Raw genomic sequence first — 26,097 nt, 5'->3', positions numbered from 1 at the left:
GTAAACTGATGCTGTATTTTGAGTAACTGGAAAAATGCCACTCGCTCTTAATTCACAATTTAGAAGTGTGGAAGATGTAGTATATGTTGTGTTTGATGGAGTGAAAATTATTACAATTGAACCCTCTGATTAGTCTTTTGGATTTTCACAGATGAATTTAGCCGTTTTCAGTCATAAAATATGCAATACGGTTTTGAGACCATGTTCTTCGCTACCTTTTTGGCCACAACTACGGCACAATTTGAATACAGTTTATTTCAATTAATTTGGGCTAATTCTGTTTAAAACGTAATATGTGCATCAGTTTTAACATTAAGGCTATGTAGCTACAACAACACAATAAACGCAGTAAATAAGATATACGTTTTTTCCACCAGACTTTAAACACACCGTTGGCGCGGATGTCACAATGAATGATGACCAGAGACGAAACTCCTTAATATTATTACTACATACTACTATTGTACTGCATTTTATATCTTAAAACACATCGTGTAATACATGCAGTCAATAACCAACTGTGGACTTGTTTACATCTTAATCTTCGGCCAGTTGAAAGTAACCGACAGTGACTTTATATTGAAGATGTGAGAGGTTTTAAATGTTATTATTTATAGACACCCTTATTTGTGTGCATATCATTAAATAATTGTATGTGCAGTATCTTTGTAGTTATCATGGGCTTATGTCATATTAAATATGGATATTTTTTCCCCTCTTGCTTTATACTTTTTGTACAGTTCTTAGCTGCATAAATATGATTATCATTTAATCTGTATATTTTAAATCGACATATATCTTCACTTTTAAAGACAATAAAAATATTTCTGAAATGACCCCTAGTTTAGTTCATGATATTAGTTTGAGGATTATTGTTTTTTAGACTGGCATTGATCGAAGAAAAACAAAGTTTAAAAAGTTTCTAGACAGATAAATGTTTACATTTTTTTATATTATTATTATTATTATTATTATTATTGTCATTTTGCTCAGATTTAGCCTATATCATATATTTACAGCATGGCATAAATCTGCTTTGAAACAACCATATATCATGCATGCTGAATTGATAATAAATGAATACAGAGCGGGATGAAGAAAGGTCTAAATGATCTAAATTGATCTAAATATGCTACTGATTTATCTGTGTGTTATTACGCAACATTTTAACACATCCTTTAAATTCATGTAATTCACGTGAGCAATTTCTCTGTGTTGAATTGATTTTCTCTCATGTCGACGCTCGTCCCATTATGGGATGCACCAACCTGCTTCCTGCCTGCTGCTCAGTCAGCTTCACCGGAAGGTCTCAGTAACACTAACTAACGATAGCTGCAGTGTTCTCAGCGCTGTGTCCTTATTGTTATTGCCACTGCTGCTGCTGCTGCAGCTCCGCGGATCGAGGCTACAATATAATAAATATAAAAAAGAAAAGAAAAAGAAAAACCTCCCTCAGGCCGCAATAAAGGAATTTATCCGTTTGTTCTGAAGTCTCGGATGACTTTCCCCCGCGTCGAGTGAAGGAAGACCCGGACCCGGACCTATCGAGTCTCACCGGCAACTCTTGCAGCACCCTCTTATAAAAAATTATAATAATCACCTTGACTTATTTTTAAAATAATATTTATTTATTTATTCAAATCTCAGACGGTACCCCGCAGACTGATTAAATGGATAATAACGCTGCAAATTCGGAGAAATCTCAACTGATCGACGAGAAGAGTGCGAAAATGTATTCTCTCAAACTACAAAGGTGGGTTTTATTATTATTATTATTATTATTATTATTATTATTATTTATGGTTGCAGCTGCATGTAGAATGTTAAATATGGCATGAGATTATTTTTATTTCAGTAAATTAGAGACAAAATAAGCACTATTTAATAATGTCACGTTTATTGAAAAGGTGTGTTTCTCTGTGACTTTTGTGAAGAAAATGAAAAGTGAATATGTTTTTATACATCTACATGTTGTAAACTGTGTAACGCAGTCGTTATGGTGCACGCTGAGCAGGATGCCGCACTTGCGGGCTGTTTTATGTGAATGAACAAATTCATTTCCACGCTCGGCTGGTTTCTGGACAGCCCGCGTGACAAATGTCCCCGCGGCCCGTTCACCGAGCTGTCATTAGGGAGGCGAGAGGCGGCGCAGTGCACGCGCAGTGCACGCGCAGTCTGCAGGAGACGGGAGCGTTGAACAGTAAATACGTGCGTGTTTATGCACCTGCACGCGTGGCGCCGCAAATCAGCTCCATGAGCGGGTTGTCGTTCGCGAGGGAAAATATTTGGCAAAGACGTTCAGACAGAAATGTACCTTTTAAAAATAATGGGCTGTAATGCCATACAATAAGATATTGATCAATACAAATGATTAAAACAGAAAAATGTCATGTTCCTTGGTCTGAAAAGAACGATATAATCATATTATATATATCTATCTTAACGATTTTTAATAATATTATAAGTGTGTATTTAGAAGATATGATCATTAAAAAAACGAATAATTGAATTTGTGATCCTGTAGGTTTTTTCTCACCATCGTAATGAATGTAGATATTCTTTCTGCAAAAACATTCCGCACAACCTGCATCCCAACACTGATCGATAACATTGGAAATATATGATAAAAATAAATTATATATCGGTCTTATTACATAGTATCAACGGTTTAGGCCTACTTGTGATCTTCCACAATCAAACAGGACTGTGAATAAACTCTTTCACGCTCTCATGACAGCTGTTTCTTACATTTTAGAGATCAATCCAGCGCGTTTCAAGCACGTGACCTGCACGAGGAGCGGAAAGAGATCATTTACATCATTATATGTGTTGTCGCAGATATGGTAGGCCTCTTAAAAGGAGAGAAAAAACAGATTTCTAGAATTATTTTCTATTAGAGTTCAGAAAGAGGTGACGTGCAGGAAGGAGGTGATGGTGTTTTTTAACACGTGCATGTTTGTGCACGCGTGTGTGAGTGAGGTGGAGAGAGAGCGAGAGAAGTGCAGATGGCATCACATTTGGGATTTCATGCACCATTTGTACCGTGTGAGTTTGTCCGTGTGTGCGTGTGTCTGTATGTGTGTGTGTGTGTGTGTGTGTGTGTGTGTGTGTGTGTGTGTGTGTGTGTGTGTGTGTGTGTGTGTGTGCGTGTGTGTGTGTGTGCGTGTGTGTGTTTGTGTGTGTGTGTGTGTGTGTGTGTGTGTGTGTGTGTGGGCGGGAGCGTGGGGGTAGCTTTTTAAGGAAGTGACTTCACTCCGTGTTTACATGTATAGGCCTAAACTATTTAAGATACATGATAGTTGAAAACAAATCTAACTCATCTGATGATGTCTTTCTTTATAAAGGGTTAATAACACGTGTCTAAAGAGTTTATTAATGGTTTATTCATTGATTAGTAACACTTCATCGATCCGTAATGACTGAGAATGTGTTGCTCTAACTAGAATTTAATTTAAAGTGAACACGTGAGTCATGACGTGACAGAAATATCCAGATTTACTTTTAACTCAGGTGATACCAACAACAGTTTATGACTCCAATAAATTTGCACACAACAAACATTTGCTCGCTGCTATTAACGCTCTGAAATCTTTAAAAAACTGAGCAAATTGTTCTTTAATTGGGTAAAGTTGCACACCCAAACTAACAAAGGAGTATATCTGCAACCACAATGTCTATTTGAATAATGTTGGTACCAAAATAAACAGTAACACTTGTGAGATATTGTTCAGATGTGTTAATACCGCTGTATATGTTACTGGTTAAGAGTCAAGAAGATGGCACGCAGCACAAATTAAAAGTGAAATACTTGGGTCCCTGTCATTCTGATGTATCAACTGCCATGTTTTTGGCAACTCGGGGCTAAAACAATAATGAGATGACTTTGACTTCTCTGCACTCGTCCCGTGGTAAGACAAAACATGTCCTTTCTGCTCTGCAGCATCCTCCCTTCTCCCTGCATAAAGTATTGCAGTACAATCGTGCTCTGATACAGCGGACTGCAGCTGTAATACAATGCCGGGTGGTTATTGTTTCAGTGCTCCTCTGAGGTCTCTTCATGTCGCATCATTTCACAGATCACTGAATATTCCCTCAGTCCACCTGAAGAGGTTATTGACGAAAAGATGAACTCCAATATTTTCGGACGCCCAGCGTGTGCACGGAGTCGTCATTCTTCCGACCGACAACTTAACGCAGCGATTAATGATGCCATCTTTGATTGAGTAGGGTGCAGAAACCTGCCGTCCAATTTCTTTGTTCAGACATTTGCAGATGAAATATGCGTCATAAGGCAATAACCGTAAAAGCTCTTTATCATCTTTGTATTGCTCATCAAAGGGATTCACTGTGTTGTGTTTAAACAAGAGACGACGCACGATGCATCAAAGTGCTTACTTCAAAGTGCACGGTCAAATAAGTGCATGGATGGTTTTGTTGAAGATTTTAGACTAGATTAACTAATTCATTGTACAAATCTTTCAAAGACTATATTTAGTCCCACATTTTTTTATCTGCATAATAATATCACGCTCACATTTGAACATAACGTTGCTTTAAGGCTTTAGAGCACTCGAGTGTGTGTGATGTATACAGTGTGTGTGTGTGTGTGTGTGTGTGTGTGTGTGTGTGTGTGTGTGTGTGTGTGTGTGTGTGTGTGTGCTCTCATGTCCCAGTGGTATAATTGAATAGAATCTGTTTTCCACTTGGCTGATTCTTTTCAGCTTGGACGTACAATGGTGTGTGTGTGTGTGTGTGTGTGTGTGTGTGTGTGTGTGTGTGTGTGTGTGTGTGTGTGTGTGTGTGCGTGTGTGTGTGTGTGTGCGATAAAGGCTAATCATGAAACACTGGCAATCTCCCACGTGAAGTGTGTGACATAGAGTGTGTGTGTGCGGTTATCTCAAGTGAGCAGAGATTAGTTTTTTTCCACCTCATTTAGCCACATCATCGCAGCTCCCCCCTCACTGCACATGGCGAGAGCAGCAACCTGAATGTGTGTGTTTGTGTTGTGTGTGTGTGTGTGTGTATGTGTGTGTGTGTTTGTGTGTGTGTGTGTGTGTGCATGTGCATGTGTGTGTGTGTGTGTGTGTGTGTGTGTGTGTGTGTGGGTGTGTGTGTGTGTGTGTGAAGTAAAATGGAGAAGTCAGTGTTTTGTTGCCACGATTAAAATCCAACGGGATGTACTCGTATGTTGTGTAGTGTAATTCTCATAGAACACATTCCCTGTGACCAGATAGTGACATTAAAACATCACAAATTAGGCCTATGTATACTATAAAAGCAAAATATAGAATTAAAACCAGTTGTACACAGGTAAAGAACCTAAATAAATTACTGTACATCAAGTTCTGCACAGAAAAATTAATACAAATAAAAGGTAATAGTAAATCAATACAAAAGTGAACAGGTAATTTAACAAGTGAGCATGGTATGGTAGTCTACTTCTTTCTCTCTTACGTTGGCCAGTGGCATGGTAGCAGAGGTGTCAAAAGTATTCACATTCATTACTCAAGTAGAAGTATAGATACTAGAGTTTAAAAATACTTCTGTAAAAGTTGAAGTATCAACTCAAGCTTTTTACTTAAGTAAAAGTGTAAAAGTACTGGTTTAAAAACTACTTAAAAGTATAAAAGTAAAAGTAATGTAAGGGGATTTTTTTTCTTCCATTAAGGACAAACTCTTAAGCCGCGTCTCAGGGGCCTATAGTGCACTACCCCACCTCCCCCCAAAACAATCATTTTTATAAAGGCCATAATGACTATAATGTTTTAAAATGTTATGTTGAAAAATGTGGGATGCACTAGGCTACCCGTTTCATCTGCATATACTGTATGCCCATTTAAAATTATCACATTTTATTACAATGCAAATACATTAAAGTACCATATATGTACTGAGCATTAACATGCGTTTCATGGAGCGGAAGACATGATAACTACTTGCCTATAAGTATTGTAATAGTGCAAAATAGGCGGCGGCGGCGACTCCGACACAAACACTTAAAGCTGTGGTTCTCAAACCTTTTCTGTAAATAACATAATTGTGTGACTCATCTGTGCTTTTATAAATAACAGAATAAAGAAAATTGCAATCACTTTCAAGTAAATCAGATTGCCCCATCAGACAATGTTTTGTGTAAGTTCTATCTGTGCAAAAAATAACTCAGATTTAGTTACTACTAAATAGCTCATTGTGGAAAACAATAAGCTTTTAATTTGTTTTGCCAAACAAAACAGAATGAGTGCAGATATGTGAGCAATCACGTTGTATCAGTATTAGTGGCTGCAGTGAGCTGCTTTCCTCGACACACATGTTATGAACGGGGTTGTATATTTGATATGGCCTCACTCAATTCATGCTCAATATTGAGTTTAGATCTGTTTTTTTATTTTGAGAAACGCAACAGCAAGAAAAGACGAGCTCAAGGAGCTCTCGGCGTCGCGTAAAATCGCGCATACCGTAACCATTTACCCGAAAGTACAGGCATTTGTCCATGTATTTATTAATGACTTTGTTGTATATCCGTGTACTTTATACTTGTGTAATATGTGAAGCTAGCAGCTCATTGTTGGTAGAAGACACGAGCACTTTGGCTTGTTTCACCTGGAGCAGGAGAGCTGCTCCGGGTTCAGAGAGCTGCTCCGGTGCGAGGAGAACTCCGCTGCTCCTCACATGAGAGCTGCTGTTGCATCTTCACCATGGGAGCGTTTAAAACGCAGATATAGCGGTCTACTTTTCACACGACATATTTTTCGCAGCGCTCTGTCCGCTGGTGTGTGTGCTCAGTGCTCACCTGTGTGCGCGCGCACGTATCTGTGGGCAACGGAGCGCAGAGGTTTTTTTTTGTGTGTTTTTGAACGATGACAAGCCGGAGTTAAAACAAACCAAAATGAAATAGTAACGAGGCTATTTTTAAAATGTAGGGAGTAGAAAGTACAGATATTTGCGTGAAAATGTAAGGAGTAGAAGTAAAAAGTCGTCTAAAAAATAAATACTCCAGTAAAGTATAGATACTCAAAATGTGTACTTAAGTAAAGTAACGAAGTATTTGTACTTCGTTACTTGACACCTCTGCATGGTAGCCTATTCTTTCTCTCTTACGTTGGCCAGTGGCATGGTAGCCTACTTCTTTCTCTCTTACATTGACCAGTGGCATGGTAGCCTACTTCTTTCTCTCTTATATTGACCAGTGGCATGGTAGCCTACTTCTTTCTCTCTTACATTGACCAGTGGCATGGTAGCCTACTTCTTTCTCTCTTACATTGGCCAGTGGTATGGTAGTCTACTTCTTTCTCTCCTACATTGACCAGTGGCATGGTAGCCTACTTCTTTCTCTCTTACATTGGCCAGTGGTGTGGTAGTCTACTTCTTTCTCTCTTACGTTGGCCAGTGGCATGGTAGCCTACTTCTTTCTCTCTTACATTGGCCAGTGGCATGGTTGCCTGCTTCTTTCTCGTGTTGTGTTAAATCAAACAAAAAGGAGCTTGAAGTGAACAGTTTTTTGATTCGTGGAGAAAATATTTTAAATACAAAATGACTCGACTCTAAAGTATTTTGTTACATTAGATTTTTTATCGGCCATATCAAATACAAATTACAAAATACACAAAATAATTGAAATACGTATTTCAAATACAAGTAATAGAATCTCTGAGTAACAGTAGTAATAGTAGTAACAGTAGTAATAGTAGTAATAGTAGTAACATTAGTAACAGTAGTAATAGTAGTTATAGTAGTAATATTAGTAACATTAGTAACAGTAGTAATAGTAGTAACAGTAGTAATAGTAGTAGTAGTAACATTAGCAACAGTAGTAATATTGTAATAGTAGTAACAGTAGTAATAGTAGTAACAGTAGTGACAGTAGTAACAGTAGTAATAGTAGTAATAGTATTAACATTAGTAACAGTAGTAATAGTAGTAACAGTATTAGTACTGTTACTACTATTACTACTGTTACTAATTATTACTACTGTTACTACTATTACTACTGTTACTAATGTTACTACTACTACTACTACTATTACTACTACAGTAGTAATAGTAGTAACATTAGTAACATTAGTAATAGTAGTAATAGCAGTAGTAACATTAGTAACAGTAGTAATAGTAGTAACAGTAGTAATAGTAGTAATAGTAGTAACAGTAGTAATAGTAGTAACAGTAGTAATTGTAGTAATAGTAGTAGTAACATTAGTAACAGTAGTAATAGTAGTAATAGTAGTAACAGTAGCAATAGTAGTAATAGTAGTAACAGTAGTAATAGTAATAATAGTAGTAATAGTAGTAACAGTAGTAACAGTAGTAATCGTAGTAACAGTAGTAATATAAGTAATAGTAGTAACATTAGTAACAGTAGTAACAGTAGTAATAGTAGTAACAGTAGTAACAGTAGTAACAGTAGTAATATTAGTAACAGTAGTAATAGTAGTAACAGTAGTAATACAAGTAATAGTAGTAACATTAGTAACATTCGTAACATTAGTAACAGTAGTAATAGTAGTAACATTAGTAATATAAGTAATAGTAGTAACATTAGTAACAGTAGTAACAGTAGTAATAGTAGTAAGAGTAGTAACTAGTAAAAGAGTAGTAATAGTAGTAACAGTAGTAATATAAGTAATAGTAGTAACAGTAGTAATAGCAGTAGTAACATTAGTAACAGTAGTAATAGTAGTAATAGTAGTAACAGTAGTAATAGTAGTAATAGTAGTAACAGTAGTAATAGTAGTAACAGTAGTAATAGTAGTAATAGTAGTAACATTAGTAACAGTAGTAATAGTAGTAATAGTAGTAGTAACATTAGTAACAGTAGTAATAGTAGTAATAGTAGTAACAGTAGTAACAGTAGTAATAGTATTAAGAGTAGTAACAGTAGTAATAGTAATAATAGTAGTAATAGTAACATTAGTAACAGTAGTAATAGTAGTAACATTAGTAATAGTAGTAACAGTAGTAACAGTAGTAATAGTAGTAACAGTAGTAATATAAGTAATAGTAGCAACATTAGTAACATTAGTAACAGTAGTAATAGTAGTAATAGTAGTAGTAACATTAGTAACAGTAGTAATAGTAGTAATAGTAGTAACAGTAGTAACAGTAGTAATAGTATTAAGAGTAGTAACAGTAGTAATAGTAATAATAGTAGTAATAGTAACATTAGTAACAGTAGTAATAGTAGTAACATTAGTAATAGTAGTAACAGTAGTAACAGTAGCAATAGTAGTAACAGTAGTAATATAAGTAATAGTAGCAACATTAGTAACATTAGTAACAGTAGTAACAGTAGTAATAGTAGTAACATTAGTAACAGTAGTAACAGTAGTAACAGTAGTAATATTAGTAACAGTAGTAATAGTAGTAACAGTAGTAATATAAGTAATAGTAGTAACATTAGTAACATTAGTAACAGTAGTAATAGTAGTAACATTAGTAACATTAGTAACAGTATTAACAGTAGTAATAGTAGTAACAATAGTAATAGTAGTAATAGTAGTAGCATTAGTAACAGTAGTAATAGTAGTAACAGTAGTAATAGTAGTAGTAACAATAGTAACAGTAGTAACAGTAGTAATAGTAGGAGTAACATTAGGAACAGTAGTAATAGTAGTAATAGTAGCAACAGTAGTAACAGTAGTAATAGTAGTAACAGTAGTAACATTAGCAACAGTAGTAACAGTAGTAATAGTAGTATGCGTAGTACTAGTAGTAATAGTAGTAACAGTAGTAATTGTAGTAACATTAGTAACATTAGTAACAGTAACAGTAGTAATAGAAGTAACATAGCACAGCAGCATTAGTAGTCAATGTGTCCTCATACAATAGTTTGTATGATATCCTGAGAATAGTTACTCCTCATTTCAATTCATACAAAACATATCAGTTTCCGCTTGTTACACACGATATGTAACAAGTTTCAGAATAAACTTCTGACAATGAGGAAACTTCTGAGGAAAATATCGTAAAATATTTAGTTAAGTTTAGGAAAAGATTGTGAAATACATACTTAGGTTTAGGAAAAGATTGTGAAATAGTTAGTTAGGTTTAGGAAAAGATCGTGAAATATTTAGTTAGGTTTAGGAAAAGATGGTGAAATACTTAGTTCGGTCGAGGCAACAAAACTACTTTGTTATGTTTAGCAAAATATCATGAAATATTTAGTTAAGTATAGCAAAAGATCATGAAATCCTTATGTTTACAAAAGATCGTGAAATACTTTACTAAGTTTAGCAAAAGATTGTGAAATATTTAGTTAGATTGAGGTAACAAAACTACTTGCTGAGGTTTAGAAAAAGATAACTACGGAAGTGCTGTTGCTCAGGTACTTAAAGTTACCTGAAAAATAAATCAACGTTAACGTCTCGTTTCACAAAGAGAACAAACAACGTTCTCTTGGCTTCGGTGTTTGTTGGACCGATCCAGCTCCCCTCCTGCCGGCCCTGTGTGGGGGTTTCAGTCCGTATATACTCTAACTCTCTGAATATCTAGCAGAGAACCTTTAACCTAGAAGTCTCAATGCAAATCACCAAATCTTACAAGTACAAATGCATTAAAATGAGGTCTGTGTTGTGAGACCTCAGCGATGGAAGAGTCTGTTTTCATCCACATGGCTGCTCACTGTTGCCATCAATCGATTTTACCTGTTTCTTCTTGACTAGATGACCCCGTCTTGCCATTCTGACACCTCGGTGAACATTGATTGTAATCCACTTCGTCGGGAGAATATCTGTTTCCACTAAGCGTTGCTCTTCCAAACAAATTATTGCAGCAACATTTACTCGGGAAATCAATTCAGTGAGTGTTTTATACTGCAGTAACTGATCTGGTTACAAAGTGAAGCAAAACCCTAAACCCCAGTATGCTGGAGCATTATACCACCTTGTATTAACGGCCATGTTGGCCAAACTCTTACTCAACCAGTGTAGTTTTTTAAACAGCAAAACAACTAAACAAGTTCACCTCAAACTAAGCAATGGTGGAATACGTTTTTAGGGTACTTAAGTAACATTATACCCCATTGTGAAAATAACCCACTACAAGTAAAAGTCCCATATTCAAAACCTTACTGAAGTAAGTACTCTGTCTGGGTTAAGTGCGGTTATTAGTGCTGCATTAATGTGTATGTTGCATTATAACTCTTTTATATCCTGTTGGCTGGTTTAATCGCAATGCATCATATTCTCTAAAATGTGTGTGTGTGTGTATATCATTGAGGAGATCCTCAACACATATGATGATGGTGAAAAATTGCAATTCAATCCAAAAAATTACAATTACAACTTCTTGTATGTTTAAAAAAAATCAAAATCCAATCCTCTTTTCTTCACGTAAAAAAAATATGAAATGTGCTTGCACAAGCTTTTCCACATCACAGGACAGAAGGTAAAGGCGTTTTCATTTACGTTTCACTTTCAATTTGGAGCACGTGTGACTGTCTCAACACGTTTTGTAGACGACCAGACTATTGTAGATACAGTTAATTCCAAAAATAGAGGATCTTTGTCTTCTGAGCAACAATCTTGAAGCCAATGGAGGAAATCTCAAACAGTTTGGAGTCATACTTCTGTAGAAGTCCATCTTGCTTATGAAATAAAGCCATTTATGTGGTCTTTGTGCCACAAGGACCCTTCACAAACACAAACCTTCTCTTTGTCCCTGCAGCTCCTTTCCCGATTCCAAAGAGCAATACCCCAATTTCCCCTTTAAGAACGGCGGCCTGGCCGGCGCCATCGAGCTGAAGCGGCCCGCCGGCGCCCACTGCCACGGGGCCAAAGCACCGGCGCACGATGAGAACGGTGACCGGCTGCTTGCCAGGAAGAAGCTCTGCATCGCGTCGGCCGTCTGCCTCGTCTTCATGATTGGCGAGGTCATAGGTAAACAGTTTAGAAACTACACAAAGAACAGAAACTTGTTTATTGCTTCGAAAAGGATATAAAATGCTGGCTCACGTTCTTTGGTTGGTTGCCCAGATGTTTATGATGATATAAAAGAATATCATATCTTCTTTTTTTAACCTGAGGCATTAAAGAGGATCTTAATGCATACCACGGTTTGTCGCTGCATTAAATTACACATTGTATAAACTTTCAAATGTCTCAGATAGACATTAAGGTTGTTTAACAGTTGGTGAACCACTCTGTAAGGGCCTAAGGGGAGGTGTGGTGGATGGAATCTACATTGCAGCCAGAAGGCTCCACCCACTCGTCAGGAGAGCATTGGGATCAGGTGTGGGACGAGACACACCTGATCCAGATCCCCCTCTTCAGAGAGGCTTACAAAAGCCAAGGAGGGGGAACGGAGCAGGAGGACAGGAGACGAGAGGCGCCTTGCCTCTTTGTGAAGGTGAAGAATTGAGCCGGTAAGTCGGCTAGCGGCCCGGCTAAAAGACGCTAGTTCAGTAGATCACTGATACAGCTCTGGACCGAGCTACGTTTTGAGTTGTTTTATGTTTGTTTAATTAAAATCCTTTTGAAACCTGCAGAACTGACTCTGCCTATGATTGCTGCGCTGCCCTAACTCTGGTGTCCTCCGTGCCGTCCTGTTACACACTCCTTATCAGCACGTTTTTACATTGAATGTGTCTGGAGATGAGGTGTGGTTCATCCTGACCTCCAGGAGCAACTTGATACAGGTTATCAATTTATTTATATATATATGTGTTTTACCAGTAAAGTTATTACCTGCCACGCAAAGATTTAGCTAAAAGTACAACAGTTGTTTTAGTTCGCGACCAAACCGTGCCTCAGGATTGGTCAGAATGATATTCAAGCAAAAGTAAATAGGAAGTGGACATAGCCATCATGATGGCACCCATTGGTTTGCGGGTTTGAAGCCTTGAGTTTGACATTTTCACATAATTTTTTGGCCTTCAGCAATAAGACATTTGGACATTTTTAGATACAATTAACTTTCATGAACTGAAAAAACACTGTAAAAGGGTTAAAGTTCTGAAACAAAAACAAGGACAACTCTCATCAGCAATGTTGTGGTAGTGACCTATCAATCACCTTGTAGCCCCGCCCTAAAGCGTCTCCTGCTTTATGGTCTGTTTGACTCTAAATTACCATCATTTACTAAATTAACACCATGCTGTATTGAAGAAGACTTGAAACTAGAGATTGAGACATACACTCATGTTTACAATGTTTACTGAGGGAATAAATCAAGAGTCAGTAGAAGTTTCTATAGCAAAGGTGGGCAAACTACGGTGCCGGATCCGGCCCGCGGGGCATTTTAATCCGGCCCACCGAGTATTATAATTATAACATTAAAAAAAAAAAAAAAAAGTTATAGTAAAGACCGCTGTAGCGCTTCTCCGTTCCCAAGTTTAGTTTCCCGAAGCATGATGACCACAACAGACCAGCGTTGATGTTTCTCCATGATTATTTATTGCACAGCGCTCTTTTAGGCTTTTCGTGTGTGTGTTCTGCTGCAGCAGAAAGACCGCTGTAATGCCTTCTGCTGCGCACACGGCACAGCTGCAAAAGAACACACACACGAACAGCCTAAAAGAGCGCTGTGCAATAAATAAGCATGAAGAAACATCAACGCTGGTCTGTTGTGGTCATCGTGCTTTGGGAAAATCAAGTCGGGAACAGAGAGGCGTTACAGCAGTTTGTACGCGCCGTGCGGACCGCTGCCTGCCGTGTTCTGCTGAACTAGAGCGACACACAACACTTGCTGTGCTGCGCTGGTCAATTCCACCCCTCCCCCACTGATCCCACAGACAAGGGCGACACTTTTTTTTTTATTACCGTAATATACCGCAAAACACTGAAAAGCTCCACTTCTTAGCGATCAGAATCCTTTTTAATTATGTCGTAAAGCGTTAACTTTAGAAGAATTACGATAATATGAATCACTTTCTGTCGCTGGAGACAGGGTTTGTACTACAACAGAGTTGTAAAATGAACTGACAGCTGCATGCAGACTATTTTTCCTCAGTATAACTAACATAACTAACCACATTCGACCCACGAAACTGCGCCACCCTGCGCGCTCATGTCACGTGACATATAGGGTTCTGTCTGTCAGCCTCCTGCCATCCTCCTGCATTGATCCCTTCTGTCACAATGAGTGGACCCAAGAAAAGACAAGTCGACAGTGAGTGCAGAGTCTTTAATGAGTGGACTGCTAAGTATTTTTTCACCGAAGTACGATCAGAGGCATTATGTCTTATTTGCCAAGAAACCATTGCAGTATTCAAAGAATACAATATTAGCCGCCACTTTTCCGCCAAGCATGCTAACTATGCTAGCCAACAGTCAACGACAGAACGGGCGGCTACTGCTAAGAAGTTGGCAGCCAATTTAAAGAGTCAGCAAAAAAAATTTCTCCGCCAAACTGCTATACAAGAATCAAGCACCAAGGCAAGTTTTTTGCTAGCATTCAAAATAGCAAAAGCCAGCAGGCCTTTCTCTGAAGGAGAGTTTTTGAAAGAATGTATGGTAGAAACAGGAGGTCTCTTATGTCCAGAGAGCAAAAACAAATTTGAAAAATTGAGTTTATCACGCAGAACAGTGACTCGGCGTGTAGAACAAATTGATGAAGATTTAACCAGCGAGTTGAACAAAAAAGCTGAGTCATTTATGTTATATTCTCACACCGCCCCCTGCCGGCCTCGACGTCGTCCAGTGTAGAGCCACGGGTCTCACACCGCCCAGCACCCCCTGTGGCGGACCACAGGCTCCCCACCTTCCCTTTGGCTCCAATAATCTGTTTTACCAGATACTCATACTCTCATGTGGTCTGCATTTGGGTCCGCAACATTGTCCTCCCGTGACAGGTTCACACAAACACTCTCCATCCATCTAAAACTGGCCCGGCCCGTCTGTCAATTTTTTTTATTCAATGTGGCCCCTGAGCCAAAAAGTTTGCCCACCCCTGTTCTATAGACTTCTATACAACCTGAGGAGTCGCCCCCTGGTGGTCAGGAGAGAGAATGCAGCATTAACACATGAAGCACATATATACAACGGTAACGCTAGTATTTCCTGGTTTCTGCAGGTGGCTACCTGGCCCACAGCCTGGCCATCATGACCGATGCGGCCCACCTTCTGACAGATTTTGGCAGCATGATGGTGAGCCTGTTCTCCCTGTGGATCTCCTCCAGACCGCCCACCAAAACCATGAACTTCGGTTGGCACCGATCAGGTCAGAACGAGAGATCAGACGCCGCTGTTTGGATGGATGGATTGAGGAGAGATGAAAGGAAGATGAATGAACTAGTCAGTGCACTTGTTAATTGATATACAAATTTAATGTAATTTCAGCCAGTGGTGACAATGTTCCAACAGCATTAACTACTTTCTGTACCTGAAGGTGGCGTCATCAACATGTCTATCAAAAACTCTACATTGCTGCTGCTGTTACTCTCCTTTTCTTTGAAAGGGGTCACTAGTCTTTTTGTTGCAGCTTTGCCTCCGAGGGTCTTTATTATTTACCTTCATGTCCTCCTGAGGAGCTCAGATAGAGGCGCGCAGAGAGTGTGATGAACTGTTTGACGATATAAAAGTAATTAAGATCCCTGCCTCTTCTCTCTCCTCTCCACAGAGATCCTCGGGGCATTCATCTCCGTCATTTCCATCTGGATCGTTACAGGAGCTCTGGTCTATTTAGCCATCGAGAGGATCGTACGCAACGACTACGAGATTAATGGCCACGTAATGTTGGTCACCTCCGGCTGTGCCGTCATCGTCAATATAGTGTGAGTGGCTCTCAGCATAATGGGCATCGACATTGGACATTAGGTTTCTGTAGTGAAGGCAGAGATTAATAAATGCTTTTTGTTGTTGTTCTTAGAGTATTGCTACTTTCTTGAAGCTTTCTAATTGAAATAAATGTCACTATGTATTGTTGAATATAATCCCACGATGGCAAAAAAAAGCCTCTGGCCCGACTGATGGAAGTATTGCATTTACAGTTTGTTGAATTGTGTGTCTGTGATGACATTCCAACCTGCAATTACAGCATATCGGCATGTGTGCCGCCAAAGAGCAGGAAACAGAGATTTTGCGTTTGAGTAAAATAATCAGAATACTTATTCGACCGCGAGTGAAATCAAACATGGGAAAAACTGATACACTTGTTGTCAGTAATATTTTTTAAGGTTTCTGGAAATCTTCAGTCTTAAATAAACACCACAATAAAATATCTGAATATATCAATAATTTTGTGAGCGATTTTTCAAAATGCCTCGACTCCTCTGGACCCTATTTCTCGTACCTGGCTTACTGAGTTAGCGGGCTAATTGTCAGGATAAGATGACGTAGGTCAGGCTTTCTCGGTTTCTCGAAGCAAGCTTAGATAAATCACCATAGCAACACATCCAAAAATTTAAACCTGCTCCCGGGCAGACTTACTGAAATTCACTGGATAAGCTGGACACTCCCACGGACAAAAAAGGCAGCTCACTTCCTGATTGATGAAGGAGCGATATTAGTTATATTAGTTTTATAGGGAGAGAGTTCTTTCAGATCGCCAGGATCCATCCTTTACATCATCATGACTTCCTGTACGCGGCGATATAGATTTTGCCGGCAAGAAATTATTTATTTATGAGAGCTTCTCGAGCCGCGGACATTGATCACCACAGGCGCAGCTGATCGCCCGTCTCAGACACAGACTATCAGCCGCTGCATGCTGCGCTGTTCTTAAGTTTATTTAGCTCTTAAGAAACTTATGCATGTGTTGAAAGCACTCATAATCATATGACAGTGCTATTAGTACACCATACATATCATTATTGTAGAACATGATTAAGGTGATCGTGATAAGAATACAGAGAATCACACACAATTTATTTTCACTGCTTCAATTGATTGAATTTCTGATTATGAATAATACATACATACTGATCCGCCCATACACATATTCAAACTCCTAGTTATATGGTACATAGTACGTGCATACAGTACATATATCCTCATAAGTATATATTTATTCGTAAATATAATCTGATTGATTTGGGTGATGAAGCACTTCAAATTAGCCGATACATTTTCTCAACACTGACGCATTTAACTTGTCTGATATATTTGCGACGCTTATGTCTCGCAGCAGGGGCGCTGTTAAAGTTGCGTTCACGGCAACAATGTTGCAAAAACGTTGGAATATTCGCAACACGTTTGCTGTGAATGACTACGGTATTGACTTCCTCATATGCCTTCATGATCATCTCCTGCTTCTCAGTAGAGAAATAAAAAGAGGTTCCTCTGAGTTTGTACATTGTACTGTTAGAACATCGTGGTGTCAGTGCTCCATTATTATCCCTTCTGAAGAGGAGCGGGCGCGCGCATTTATCCAGATGACTGACGTCTGGCTAGAATTAACGAGACCGTTTCAGCGCGGATCAGCCGTGAAGAAACCCAGATAGCCTGATGTCAATCATCTCGCTAATTTAAGATGGAGATTAGGACATTTGCTTGACTTTGTTTAGCCAGGTACGAGAAATAGTGCCCAGGTTGTATAGAAGTCTATATAAATGACTATACTTCTCTCTTGATTTATTCCCTCAGTAAACATTGTAAACATGAGTTTATGTATCAATCTCTAGTTTCAAGTCTTCTTCAATACAGCATGATGTTCATTTAGTAAATTATGGTAATTTAGAGTCAAATAGACCATAAAGCAGGGGATGCTTTAGGGCGGGGCTACAAGGTGATTGACAGGTCGACACCACATTGGTTTAGTCACCTAAAAATGTCTAATCCAGCGTTTGGATGTACAAAAAAAAAATAATGGCAACAACCAAAAAGCCAAACTCATACTTCATGTCTCTGGTTTTATTTACCTTTCTTGGTGGGGAGATTTGTGTATGAAGCTCAAATCTTAATCTTTATAAATGATTCTCAACAATAATTTAAAAAAAATCCCTCTTTCCTTCTGCAGGATGGCCTACATCCTCCATCATTCCACCACCTTCCACGCCCATGGCAGCGGCTACCACCAGATCGACGAGGGCGGCCGGAGCCCCGCCGCTCACGGCCACTCCCACGCGCTCCTCGGCGGCCACAGCAACACGAGCGTCCGCGCCGCTTTCATCCACGTCGTCGGAGACCTGCTGCAGAGCGTCGGCGTCATGGTGGCAGCGATCATCATCTACTTTCGGGTCAGATATAGAACACGTTCATGTTAGGGTGAGACCGAAATGTAAAAAAAAAAGAAAGAATAATCCTCGATTTGACTGAATATTGAGTAGTTTATGGTCTGAATACTGTTGCAGGAACTTTTCTGTAAAATTAATAGGAACACTTTTTTAAAACTCCAAAACAGGCACTATAATGGGCTATTTTAAAAAGCATCATGGCTATCCCAAGTGTTTATTGTGAAAGAGGTTCCCTTTTCTTTTTGCCCTTGGCACTTCGATGGCTGCTGACTGGAAAAAACACCATCTGATGCCAATTTTATGTCCTCTCTAAAAACCTGTTTTCTCTCCTTCAGCCCGAGTACAAAGTTGCGGATCCCATCTGCACATTCCTGTTCTCCGTGTTCGTCCTCTGCACCACCGTCACCATCCTCAGAGACGTCTTCAGGATACTCATGGAAGGTACCTCACCTGGAGCGCATAATTATTTGGGTGGAAGAACCATTTCTTTCTCATAAATAATAAAATAAAAAATGAATATACATTATTATTACTCAAAATGAACTATTCCTTAATGGTGGCTCGTGAGCTGAAGGGTCAAAGACGGTTTGGTTTTTTTCTGGCCTGCAGCCGTGAACAAGCTGTCGGGTTTCGACCTGATCCGACAAGGTCAACGTCACATGATGCTGCTGCTCTGTGCATTCATGGGTACATTTTAAAAACACACTTTGAATGCAGTGATGATATGCACACACACACTCCATAGTGGGTGGTAATTAGCACCAGGATGACACTGAATAAGTGCGCAAACCTCTTTTACCTTCTTTAGGTTTATGCATAGCACAGAACAGATGGTCACGTCCTGGGGATGCTTTTTGGGGCATTTTTAACACTAAACTAAAAAGGTTGTATCTCTGCAACCACTAGGGCTATTTGAACAATGTTGGTGTTATAATAAAAGGCTACACATGGGAGATCATGTTTAGATGTGTAAATATCAGTCTATATGTTACTGGTCAAGAGTAAATGAAGAGGACACACAGTAAAAATTAAAAGGTTTCAGGTCCGCCTAGAAAAAAATCACTTTGAGTATGATTATTTCTTTGAAATGATGCATCTGTAAGGTCCAACTCTAACCCAAGTCATACTACAATATGTGACCATTCTCTCGGCAAAGGTTGACTTTTTTGCTTAAGTGAAGCAGAACAAAGTTAGAGAGGGTTTAGTACAGAGAAAATTCAGTCGAGGTCTAAAATAAATTGCATTTGGGCACATTTGCACACATCTGTGACATTTTAATTTCCTCACGTATCAAACCATATATTTCACTTGTGTATTACTTATGGTGTTCAATACATCCAAATACAGCAGTTTTGTGCTTTTTTTCATAAAACAAGCTATTATTTACAGTTTTATATAACAATCGCTCAATCTGATTGGTTTTGAATATCAACCCCTAACCCTTTGCACATCACTATTATAGGCCACCTAAATAGGACTGCACATGTGTTACACACCTTGCCAGTGAATCAAACCTTTGGGGCATATAAAAACATGATTACTAGGTTTTTATTATCCGCACATTATGGTATTTAGTGTGTGTTAATTTGTGTCCTGTTCTTTTTTAGGCTCCCCTAAAGGAATAGAGTTCAACTCGGTGAAGGAGGTGCTGCTGTCGGTGAAGGCTGTGAAGTCGATGCACTCTCTGCACCTCTGGGCTCTGACTCTGGGCCAGGCACTGGTGTCTGTCCACCTGGCCATAGGTAACGCAACACGTGATCTACGCCCGACACACACAGGAGGGTCAGGGGGTGAAAGGCCTCGCCTCCTCACCTTCATAGTTGTTACACTTCTTTTAGTTGTTGTTTTGTGTCTCTTTGTAGTTAACCATTGGTCATTATTTATCTCATCGTTGTAGTTTTCACTCTTTATGTACATTGTGTGTTTCTTTGTGGACAATGTGTGTCTCTTTGTGGACATTGTGCGTCTCTTTATAGTTGCTTTATGTCTTCTTGAGGTTGTTTTGTGTCTTTTTGTGGATATGTTGTGTCTCTTTGTAGTTAATCTTTGGTTATTGTATGTCTCTTCAGAGTTGCTTTGTCTCTTTGTAGGCATTTTGTGTCTCCTTGAGGTTGTTTTGTGTCTCTTTGTGGTCATTTTGTCTCTCTTTGTGGACATTTTATGTATCTTTGTGGACATTGTGTGTCTCTTTATAGTTGCTTTATGTATCCTTGAGGTTGTTTTGTGTCTCTTTGAAGTTAATCTTTGGTTATTTCATGCCTCTTTATAGTTGCTTTGTCTCTTTGTAGACATTTTGGGTCTCTTTGTGGTAATTGTATGTATCTCTTTGTGGTTGTTTTGTGTGTCTTTGTAGTCATTCTGTGTCTCTTTGTAGTTGTTTCAACGCTTTGTGGACATTTTGTGTAGTTCTTTGTAGTTGTTTTTTTTCAATCCAGGGTCTAAAGATAGAGGATTGTAATCTTTTGAAATAATATTTCTTTGTTATAAGGTAACGTGAATGCAAAAAAATATAAGTTACCAAAGAGATGTAATTATAGACATGACTGAACATCGCTTTCGCTGCAGAGGTTTAACTTGTATATTCTTACAGTGTGATATTAGTACTTTTTTCTTTTACAAGCCAAGAAAAGAAAGATAGAAAAGTAGCACAACAATATCTCGTCAAATCGGACTCACAGTGTTGTTTTCTACTCTCTCACTTCCTGCCAGAGGAGGGTGCTGATGCTCAGTCCGTGCTGCAGGAGGCCACCGATCTACTCCACACCAAGTTTGGTTTCCACAGCATCACCATCCAGGTGGAGCTGCACTCTGAAGACATGAGCCACTGCTCCCACTGCCAGGACCCCAGTGACTGACTGGACCGGATACCCGACAGGAACACCAAACGACTCAGGCATTATTATTCCATCGTCTCTGGGTGAGCTGGAGCAGTGACAGCTATGTTCACAATGCAGCTTCCTGTTAAAGGAGTAGAAACTATTTTTTGGTCGTTTTATTTTTTGTGTTTGCCATTTAGTCACGAGACAGCAAAATCATCCATGTGTTGGTAGCAGAGTACTAATGCTGGAGCTCCATACTAACATGGAACTAAGCCTCAGTTCCTCTTGAAAAATTGGAAAAATAGGGTGTTTACTCTAATCTTTAACTTTGCATGGAGCTCTTACCAAATACTTGCGTGAAGCTTTGAAAACTTACTAGCCAGTGATCTAGATTACTACACTCAAAAATACAGAGATTATTATTAGAGATCAAAGATTATATTTATGCAACTATTTCAGATTTATATATATTTTTTCCAGTCTCTCCCAGTTGATAAAAGTAACTGCTGGTTGAAAACACTGCCTGATTTTTTTTTTTTTAAATTTCATATAAATTAAGGGAAACCGCCAGATGTCGGACCACATAAGTACTTTAAAGATTTAGGGCTGCTACTTTCAACAATAACTTCCCTGATAATACTACTTTTACACCATAGTAATGCAAACATCTTAATATATTAGCATGTGCTAAACTGTTAGCATAGAGCTACCAGGGACACATGGATGACTTTTAGTTTCTAACTTTACCATAAGGCCCGTCTATCTCCGGACACTGACTCCATAGCTCACTGACATCTCTGTTCCATTAATCTGCTTTTCCACTAAAAGTAAGACATGAATCTGTAACATTAGCCGGTCGTGAATTGACTTTTTTTTTTAAGTCTTGACATTGAGGTAATTTATTTTTACCGCACTGGCAAAATCTTTGCTTTTGAAGAAAGCATAATCGGTCAAACTTGTGATAAAGAATGGTGAGGGTAAGTGTGATTAACAACTTGAAGACATCGTACTTTCTTAGTTTCTTAGTGGAACTGAAACAGCAGCTATCAAAACTATTAAAGATGACGGATCCAACAATGTTAATGTGCTGTATCTCAATTCAGATACTTCTGATCTACACTCCCGTGTAGTACACTGTGTACGCTGTACTTGAGTAGTGTGGGAATTTCAATGTGGTATTGTGTTATCTCCAAGTGACAACCTCCGGTTCTGCCGATTGAAGCCAATGCAGAAGTGTCTTAAACTTGTATTATATCTACTGACCACCAGGGGGAAGCTCCTCTGTTTGTATAGAAGTATATGCTTCATGTGTTTAAGCTGCATTCTCTCTCTGACCACCAGGGGGCGACTCCTCTGATTGTATAGAAGTCTATAGAACATGACTCTACTTCTCTCTTGATGTATTCCCTCAGTCAACATTGTAAACATGAGTTTATGTCTTAATCTCTAGTTTCAAGTCAAACAGACCATAAAGCAGGGGATGCTTTAGAGCGGGGCTACAAGATTGACAGATCGCTGAAGCTACCAGAGTCACTCCTCCGCAGTCCAAATATGGCAACCTCCGTTCACCGATTGCAAAAAAGGCCAAATTACTTTTGCTTTTTTTTACTTTCGCCGGAGAAACTGCAACTGGAACATCCCATTCAACTAAGTAGCCAAGATGGCGACCGTTGAAGGAGAGAAGTGTCCCGTTTATGACCGTTATGAGTACACCATCCTTGCATTTAAAATAGCAAGTGTAAATACAGCAGTATATGAATTGGGACAAAGCAATAGAGTGCGGCAGGAATTAGTCCCAAAACCTAGAAATGAGTCAGCATTTTTGCACTTCCTGTTCCCTTGTAAGTGGGTGTTTTCCATTGTTTTTTGGTTAGATACCTGAAATAAGGTCTGTAGTTAACGCAAGTTTAAGAGATTTTAAAGTTTTGCTCTGTAGATACCCGACTCGTGACTTTTAAAACTTTCATGTCACTTAAAAAAAGACAGTTGATAACAAGCGGCTAAATAACACTACGAAACGGCATCACACCGATTAGTCAACCTTAATTATTTTGTGATGGATTTTGGGATGGCGAACGTTTGTTTGCCACATTGCTTATTTTCTGCAATAAGCCAAAATCCAATGGGAAAAAAAATCTCATTGGTGCGATGCAAACTTCCTGTTTGGCACAATAACAGCTCATCCCTGTAGCACCCTATGGCGTCTTTGTGGATTTGAAAAGATTTAATGGACCTGCAAACTTTTTTTTATTTGGAGGCAAATTGTTCAGTGTTTTGTCCGTTGAGGGCTGAAAATATCGAAGGGCATTTCCCATTTCACCATGAGCTTTGGACTGGATCTGCCCCACTGGTTTTAGCGTTATATGTCTTATTATCTAATAATTCAGCTCACTGTTGAATCGACCAATCCCTCTACTGTACTGTACTTTGTTTTGTTTGATCACATCATACCAAAGAGGAGGAGTCTCCATTTCAGAGGGTCACACAAAAAAATATTATTTTAGATAACTCGACATGTAGATTTGAGAAAAATAAAAATACAATTTAAAGATTGGTTGTGATGTTTCTTAAGATAACAACAACAGCCTCAAAATTCATTCAAGGGCTATTTTAGGTGGTAGTTCCTTTTACAGTTTTGTAGCTTTGCAGGCATTTTTCGGGATCTCGGTGAGAAGGGTTCTGCCTAATAGTGATATCTGTATTGATGAGTTTCCGACTCCAACAGCATTCAGCGACTTCCACTCGAGGCTGACATTCAGTTCTGAGGGGAAAATTATTTTGTCCTTCAGTTGGACGATTAGTTTCAGCTTCAAGCGGTCGTCCATCTCATCTCTCTCTCATTCCTGCTTCAGTGTTACCCATCCATCCATCCATTCATCCATCCATCGTAGGTCTATCTGTTCCACCAGCTTTCATCTGTCTGGCAGTCACTCCACCCATCCATCTAATCATCCACCCACCCAACCATCCATCCATCTATGCATCCACCCACCCGTCCATCCACCCGTCAAAACCAGGAAATGAGTCTGCATGTTTGCACGTCAGGTTCCGTGATTCAGAGTCAATAGGTTCTTGATAAAATGCCTGAAATAAGGTCTGCGGTTCAGCACAAGCTGAAGAGATTTTAACGGTTCATTCTCCGATATTAAATACATCAGTGATGGGTTTCCATCATAACTAAGACACTTTTATGACATGACTCCCTTACTGTGCATGTTCGCTGAAGCCCTTCACACCACGTTCATTGCTTTATACATATTCCGCCCTCTTTCAATATTATATTAACTCTTCATACTAGCAGCTTAGCTCCCAGACATTCATCGATTCTCAAGCAATGCAGTTCCGAGCATCACTGCACCTCAGCATTAGCTTTTTAAGCAGTTTTTTTTCTCCAGAATATTGCATTCTCTGGTAAGTTATGTGTGATGAACAAAATGGAAAAAAAGAGTTCATCCTCTGGGGAGCTGGATTGTGCAAAGTAAATTGTGAATTTATGGGGATCATGAAAACCAGCCGCTTTTTGGTCGATGCTAGTGAACACTTTGGACGCGAGTAAACAGAATAATTTGGATAATTTTGCAACAAAAGGAAAAGCCAACAAGCCAATGACATGCCTGTAAAGTTTCCAGCCACCCTAACTGTATTGATGTTGTCAGTTCTCAAAGAAAGGACAATTATATATCGTAAACTCCTCGTTTACGCTCATTCTGACCCGAACACTTGCATGGTTGTTAGCTGTTATTCACATACAGAGCGGAAGTTTCCTCGTTCAACTGCCAATCAGAATATGTTGAGACGCCATGCAGAGGATTAATCAAAGGAAAGATTTCTTCTTTAAAATTCTATATTTTCACCAATTTTTAAAGAGATCCTGTATATTTAAATACATTTTTTCTTTTGAAATAATCCAAAATTAGAACATAGATGGACGGCTATGTTAAAACAAAGTGAATGTAACGAAGACCAATGCATTTTACTGTACTAGTTTTGATACACACGCACACACATACTGAATTTCTTCATTTACTTTCTCTCATTTGTTCACTCTGGAAGTCTAATGTTTGAGAATGCCCTGTATTGTGCCGTTACTGTCAATGTGACAATTATTACTCTGTGTGTTGTAAATATGTCAAATATAATGTATTTTCTGTGTATGATTTTGTGTATACATGTGTAAATACATTTATCCATCTTGTACAATTGGTCCTATATTGGTCTATGTGCTCTGGTGACGTTGCATAATTCCACATGTGATGTTTGATATTTAATTTTTATGTGTGGCAAGAGTTTTTTTTGTATATCGTGAAATAAAAGATTGCAGATTGATGGAAAGAGGCTGGATTACTTTGTCCATCCACTAAATGGAGCAGGGCAACAATGTCTTTTAGAAGCAAACTCTTTTATATATTTAGTTTTTGATAAAAAATAATAATCCTAAAACAGGCCACACTTAATTTATTGGCAAAACAATCCAATAGTTCAGATAATAGCCGTTGTGGGGATTTTTGCAGCAAATTTTGCAAAAGATTTCAAATTTGTATTATTTATGAGTCACATTTTGAGTAGAAATATTTCAAGACAAGTGGTCAAACCCCATCTGCTGATGAAGATCATGCTATTATCAAAAGTTCCAGAACAGCCGCAAAGTTCGTTTCACCACCTGCTCTTTCCAAGGACTTTATTTAACCTGATCAGCCTGTAGCCTTTGTTTACAGATTTTTCGGAAATGAGGAAGTGAGTTTAAAAAAAACATCAAACGCTTCTAGATCATCATCCACAGGTCCGATGTAATACATTTAAATGGCTACAATATTGTAAACCCTTGTGAGAAGAGAAACAATGGACTACATTTAAAAAAAGATCATTATATTTTTCAAATTATGTAATTAAAACGTTTCACTATTTAACTAATTTAGTACCCCTAACAACGGCGAATGTCGCTCAAAGTACCACGGCTGTAACCGTAGAGACTGTACGAAATGGGAGATCTCATTGGCCCTCAGACTCACCTGAAAACACATTAGGTGACATGCGCTGAAGGAGACGGTCATTTGAAGTACACAACAGTCATGGTGTGAGCAAGATTCAGGTCAAAGAAAGTAATTTTTCTATTTCTGAACCGAAAAACATGATTCTTGGACTGGAAAGGCTTGAAAAAATGTAATTGCTTGTGTT

General features: G+C 38.7%; 1 protein-coding gene across 1 annotated transcript; it reads left to right on the top strand.

The window, feature by feature from the left end:
• Nucleotides 1-1,613: 1,613 nt before the first annotated feature.
• On the top strand, nt 1,614-20,958 carry slc30a2 (solute carrier family 30 member 2; the record flags this gene model as incomplete). Its single annotated transcript, XM_079215392.1, has 8 exons — nt 1,614-1,753; nt 11,659-11,870; nt 15,004-15,150; nt 15,550-15,703; nt 17,887-18,106; nt 18,439-18,544; nt 19,711-19,845; nt 20,813-20,958. The coding sequence occupies exons 1-8, from the start codon at nt 1,671-1,673 to the stop codon at nt 20,956-20,958; spliced, it is 1,203 nt and encodes a 400-aa protein (XP_079071518.1). The 5' UTR covers nt 1,614-1,670.
• Nucleotides 20,959-26,097: the final 5,139 nt, after the last annotated feature.

This window comes from Taurulus bubalis, assembly GCF_910589615.1.
Source record: "Taurulus bubalis genome assembly, chromosome: 3".
NCBI lineage: Eukaryota > Metazoa > Chordata > Actinopteri > Perciformes > Cottidae > Taurulus > Taurulus bubalis.
This window is presented reverse-complemented; position numbering and strand designations above follow the sequence as displayed.